This window comes from Etheostoma cragini, unplaced genomic scaffold, assembly GCF_013103735.1.
Source record: "Etheostoma cragini isolate CJK2018 unplaced genomic scaffold, CSU_Ecrag_1.0 ScbMSFa_969, whole genome shotgun sequence".
NCBI lineage: Eukaryota > Metazoa > Chordata > Actinopteri > Perciformes > Percidae > Etheostoma > Etheostoma cragini.
Genome location: NW_023269613.1, coordinates 1 through 5,940, shown reverse-complemented (window position 1 = coordinate 5,940; position 5,940 = coordinate 1). Strand labels below are relative to the sequence as shown.

General features: G+C 39.6%; 2 protein-coding genes across 3 annotated transcripts; both read right to left on the bottom strand.

Moving 5' to 3' along the window:
- Positions 1-66: 66 nt before the first annotated feature.
- LOC117941559 (sterile alpha motif domain-containing protein 9-like) lies at positions 67-2,907 on the bottom strand (the record flags this gene model as incomplete). The annotated part of the gene is made up of 2 exons (XM_034866562.1): positions 1,413-2,907; positions 67-191 (listed from the first exon to the last, which is right to left on the bottom strand). Coding segments are annotated over exons 1-2 (1,571 nt in total), but the record flags the coding sequence as incomplete, so codon positions are not given.
- Positions 2,468-5,291, bottom strand: LOC117941560 (sterile alpha motif domain-containing protein 9-like). 2 transcript variants are annotated; one of them, XM_034866564.1, is made up of 3 exons: positions 5,225-5,291; positions 4,396-4,451; positions 2,468-3,703 (listed from the first exon to the last, which is right to left on the bottom strand). In XM_034866564.1, exon 3 carries the CDS (start codon positions 3,691-3,693, stop codon positions 3,010-3,012), a length of 684 nt encoding a protein of 227 aa, XP_034722455.1. In that variant the 5' UTR covers positions 3,694-3,703; positions 4,396-4,451; positions 5,225-5,291; the 3' UTR covers positions 2,468-3,009. The 2 variants fall into 2 exon arrangements, with proteins under 2 accessions (XP_034722455.1, XP_034722454.1); XM_034866563.1 differs by lacking the exon at positions 5,225-5,291 and adding an exon at positions 5,094-5,148 and having other exon boundaries at positions 4,396-4,453.
- Between the last annotated feature and the right edge of the window lie 649 nt (positions 5,292-5,940).

Here is a 5,940-nt window from a genome sequence, read left to right as displayed (position 1 = left end):
GGATAAACCCAATAGCGTAGCCCTTAGAGGGCTACGCCTATACTCATATAATCTGACGTTACCTACGTAACGAACGTCTTTCCACCACATGTGTATGGGGATCGGATGTCCCCGATGACCATAAACTGTGGTCCGATGGCCAAAAGGTCGTGCATGCGCTTTTCCCGTGGGTAGGGGTGGGTAAAGTTGAGCTGAGAATGGAAACAATCAGTTACCGAGTAGACCTGTTCATGAATTCCACCATAACAGCCCTGTCAAAAATACGCGAAGAGCTCACGGCTATACGATTGATGGCCCTACAAAATAGGCTAGTGTTGGACCAGCTGACGGCGTCACAAGGCGGTGTGTGCGCGATTATTGGTACTACGTGCTGCACTTTTATCCCAGAGAATGATAAAGATGCAGGAATCATTCATCAAGCCATCCTCAATTTGACTGCCCTTAGAGATGCTGCTGAGGCAGATAATTTGAATAAAGGAGATTTCCTCTCCTGGTTGACTTCAGGACCATGGTATGGATTATTGCTTAAAATTGTTACTCCCCTTGGAACCGTACTGGTAATAATCTTCATAGTGCTAGGATGTGTAATGCCCTGTGTTCATACTCTGATACAACGTGTTATGTCTCAAGCATTGACCAACTATGCGCATGTTCAATACCAACAACTCTATGCCAATCCTGACCAGTATGACTGTGGATCAATATACCCACACGATGATGTATTAAACCACCTGTAAACAATACTTTTGAACTTGTCTTGGCCAAAAGGGCGGCCGCTCCTAAGGGAGGGTCGAGGAGGAATTTTTCCTTTCAAAAGAAAGGTTTTCGCCTTCTCCTTGATGAGAGTACAACCTTCCTGTAAGTACATGTGATGATGTGATTATTGAAAGCCAACTGGAGAGATAATTACTGATGTTTGTTAAATGTACAACAGGAGGGAAATGATAGAGAATTCATTTTTATAAAGTCTTTTATTGCTTATTTCTTTGTAGTTGTTTCTTAATTAGTATAACTTTCCTACTTAGTATAACTTTCATGCTTATTATTATATGCACATTTAACAATACCATGTTACTTTCAAGCCGTGTCTGTGTTTCTTAAGTCGTTGCTGCCTAAACAAAAGGCAATAAATGTCCCGCTGTTACATATCACAGAAGATAACAAGAGCCCAGGGTCTCTGGCGTAGGCCTTAGACCCCTCCTTACATCAACACCTGTGAATCTTCTGTGTGTGTTTGAATAAAGGGACAGAGCTGCAGAGAAATTGTTGAAGTTTCCACTAGAGCTGCGCTGCGGAAAGGCTGCTCTCGTGGTAGCTTCCCTTTTGCAACTGTCAATTAACTGCTCATTTGCCTTCTGAGTCTCGTTTTCTTGCTTGACCGTCATTATTTAGTAAGGTAAAGTGTTATGAACCTGACAATACCTTAGTCCTACTTCTTGCAGTGTTTTCAAAAGTAGATCAGAGAGTTGGCTGTAATTCTTGACATGTTTAGATTTTGGTTTCAAAAGGTAAAGAACTATGTTTGACAAAATGAAATTGATTGTTTCCTTCGTCTTTTGTTTTTTGTTGATGAATTGTTGTTGTTGTTGCAAGAATGCATAGCATTCTGTGATCCACTCAATCTCTTCGGCAGGTCTGTCCAAATGCTGAAGAATCCCAGCAAATGTATCTGCTTGTTTCCCTTCAAGAAACAACTTTTTTTCGTGAATGTCGATTTCCAAATGGAGATTAGGATTGTTTTGTCGTTCTTTTTTCATTTCCTCTGGTGCAGTGCAAAAATGACCTACGTACTTTTTAAATTGACCATAGACGGCCCGACGATTCTTTAAATCATATTCTGAATTGTTCCCTTTTGTATACGTGAAGTAACTGTTAACAAGGTCAAATGTTTCTTTTACTTCAGTTTTCAAACTGAGGATAAACGGTTCATGCTCTTTAATGATATCCACATATCTGTTGTTAATCTCATTCTCTTCTTTATGCACATTGGTGATTGGGATATTTTTTTGAAGGAAACTCTGGAAGTACTTCTTCCTCATCGGAACATTTCCCTCAAAGAACGGCAATCTGCTCAAAATCTCAAATACCAGAAAAGCAATTTCCAGCACACCCACGTAGCCATAGACTAATGACTTTCCTTGATAGTCATCGGATGCATCATCAGCAACCTCCTCCTCAGGTTCATCCTCTGTATTTGCCAGCTCTTGAGCCTTTTTAAACGCTCTGATAGCATTATCTGCTATTTTAATGTTTGTGTTTAAATCTTCTGGATTGTGTGATGTCTCCTGCTTTTCTCTGTTGTTTTTAGATATTAAATTGCTTTTGTGAATCTGCCCAATTGTATCCAATGTGCATTTGTTTTCTTTAATGGTCTTGGCTTTTTCGGCCCATTTCACAGCCTCTGGGAAGTCACTTTCTTTGATGTACAAATATCTTGCCAGGGCCCTAGGAATAGACGCACTTGTCACAAACCTGGATGATGCTTTCTCAAAGATTTTTTGGACAATTTGTCTCCCTTCCTTGGTGTGGATTTTATCTATGAGGGGAGAAAATAGTTCTCTCTCTACTCCATCTTTTTTTCGCTTCCTTTTAATCAACATTTTTTGAATTGAGTCTCTGTGTTTGGCAACTCCAACATCGAAGAACAGATCACAGTGAAGAATCTCCATAGTGATATCACTTACTTTTAAAAAGAAGCTTCTCTCCAACTCTTCCAGGCATGCCGATGCTATGGAGTGATGAAGGATTCGGATTCCTTTGTATCCTCCCCATTCTTCAACTTTGTCTATGATAAGAGTGTTTGAATATCGCTTCATTCTGTCCATCACACTATCCTCTTTCCAGTGAATCATTTTCATCCCCAAAAAATTTTCACAGAGTGAGAGAGAGATTTCAGATTCTGCAACATAAGTGTTCAGTAACGCCAGAAAGGCAAACAGTCAGGCCTCCTTTAAACTGAAGTCAAAGTTCTCCAGTGTGTTACGAGCAAGATCATCAATGTACTTTTTGTCAAAGTTGCTCTTCATGATCATAAAGCTTAGAAGTTTTCAGGTTTTTCATGAGTTTCTTTGATTCAATTTTGTTTTGTGCTTCTGGTTGTTCTGGTTGTTCTGGTTGTTCTGGTTGTTCTGGTTGCTGAGCCAGAAGCAGTTCAGGTTGAGTGGGTTTTACACCTTCTCTTTGATCCGTGCTGGTGTGAAGGATGGGTTGCAGTGTCGGTCCTGAATTGTTTTTCAATTGACCAAGTTTTTTCAGGATCTTTACAGCAGGACCGCCTTTGACGTCTAAGTCCAGAAAATCCTGGTTGTTAAAGCAAACAAGGCAATCTCCAGACACATCTTCTTCATGGAGCCGTTGTGCATATTTGCTATATATGTTGACATGCTGCAGCAACCACTGCTTCACTTGCTCCTTTGTCCAGTTTTCCACATATGGTGGGAACTGTGCCACATGCTGTGATCCTTCTTTAAGCCTTTCTAGATAGGTTTTGATTTTCACAGCAGGACCATGCTTTATTCCAAATCCTAATATATCTTTCTTTTCAAGGTCAACTAAAATGTCTCCGGACACTTCCTCTCCACAGAATTTATCTGCACACGTCTCATGAACTTTGACCTCTGTCTTTAGCCACAGGTGGACATCTTTCTCGGTCCATTTTTCAATGGGCTGAGATGGTGGCTTTGTTGTTGTCATTTTGGATCAACTAAAAATTAAAAGAGTTGAGTAAAAGATTCAAATAATGAAAGGACACTAAGTACATAGTCCTAAAAAGATTCTATCAAATCATTGGCTTTACAGGAGAAAATGAACAAGAAGCACTTGCACTATGCATTTGAGTTTAAAAAGAAGTAAAGTGTCCTCACAGTAAAAAATGATCTCCCAACATAAGGATGCATCCATAATAATAAGTAAGTAGTGACTCATTTAGTGTCTGGCTCTCTGTCTTGTACCATTATTAATTCAATGCTTGTTTGTCCGTTACTGTAAAATCTCAGCATTTTCCCTTGCCGAAAGTCGGTTTATTACCAGGGGTTTATATGGTACCATGGCAATGGTACACAATGGCTGCTGCTGACCATTCTGCCAGGTTGGTTTGAATGGAAATGGCCTTCCTATTGAGTTTTTCTGTGATTAGAATACTGCTTTCTAAACTGTGTTGCTCCCTGTGGGTTTTACACAACCTCTACCTTTATTCCACTGACTGATACATTCAGCAATTTTCTGCCAAAAGACTTTTGACTAAAGATCAGTGCAGAGATTTTATACAAATGCCTACCCAGCAGCTGGCATAGTTAAAATTCAAAATGTAAGATTAGGAGGAAGTCATTGTTCAGTTTTTACAAATGGCATTCTCTTTCAAACATACAAAGAATGAGCAGCCGGTTAATTTCACACCTTCTGATGTTCCTGAATGCCTCATCAGACTGGAGTTTAGCTGCTGGTCGTCTCTCCTGAAGATGAGAGATGATGTTATTCTGAACAGAAATGTAACTGAATCAGTTTTCTTTTTACTGAAACCTTTGCTGAGATGAATACTGCATGCATTATGCTCTGAGTTACACCTCCTGGGTCCTGTGTTGTCTTTTCTTTAGTGATCTCCAACACACCCATCCCTGAACGTTTGGCCCATCCCGCACCACTTTCTTGACAAACCAGAATGTAATATACCAACATGCGTGCACCCTTTTTTGTATTGTACTTTATTGAATGCAAAATCCAAACCTGCATTTGTATAACATTGCAAGACAAGAAAGTGTATTATAAAAGTGTAATTAAGGGGATTACTTAAACAGTTTTAGGTAATTTTTCTCCTTAATGTGTCTATAGAATTTTAAAAAAAATATATTTTTATTTTAAATGGTTAATTGAATGCTTTTCATTTTCCTGCAGTCCGTGCTTGTCAGCCACCCCCCCCCCATTCTGATAGATAGCGAGGGGTTCCCAATAAAAATGATACCAAATAATAATATAAACTCTTACACCAGCTGACATAGTAAAAATTCCCAATGTGAGATTTATTTGAAGTCATTGTTCAGTTTTTACGTACAGAAAAGCTTATTTCAAGCATACAAAGAATGAGCAGCCAGTGAATTTCTGATGTTCCTGAACGCTTCATCAGACTGGAGTTTAGCTGCTGATAGTCTCTCCAGGAGATGAGAGATGATGTTATTCTGAACAGGAATTTTGCTGAGATGTATACTGCACTACGCTCCGAGATTTATACCTCTGAGTCCTGTGCTGTCTTTATATAAGTGATCGTGAACACCCATTCCTGAAAGTTCGGCCCATCCACTTTCGTGACGAGCAAGAATGTAATCTTAAAAACAAAAAAGAAACAAAACAAGAAAGTGTATAATAAAAGTGTTAGCAAGGGGATTACTTAAACAGTTTAGGTATTTTTCTCATCATTGTCTATCAGTCCTTCCAGGATTTTGCAATGTCACAATCGCACGAATTCGCACGAATTCAACGAATCACCGGGACCTTGTTGTGACGCGCATTTTTGACCAATCACAGCTACTTTTTTGTTAATTTGATTAATAACCAAGAGTTGCCCACGTGCCACACTTTGTATCAGTTTGTCTCTGAAAGCGAATTACCAGGCGGAAACGAGAACGGGTTGACGTCACATGTATGTGGCCGTGTTCACTTCCTTGTTCTTTGTTTTGCTCAGTTCCCCCACGACTGACATGCACACACACACACACACACACACACACACACATGGTGGATGCAGGATAAAGAGGAGATAGGATGACCTGCATTGAGGACAGCTACACTCGTCATTATAAGTGCTATGATAAGTTAAAGTCCAATAAGTCCTTTATCAAACCGTATGAATGTGTCCCAGCCCGGGATAGGAACTAACAATGGAAAGATCAACAAGCCACTGACACATACAGTATGTTCAACTATGATTCATTCAATACATTATAATGT

What these genes read in the sequence shown, in the direction of transcription:
- LOC117941560 (XM_034866564.1), bottom strand. Translation starts at nt 3,693, where the DNA reads ATGACAACAACAAAGCCACCATCTCAGCCCATTGAAAAATGGACCGAG.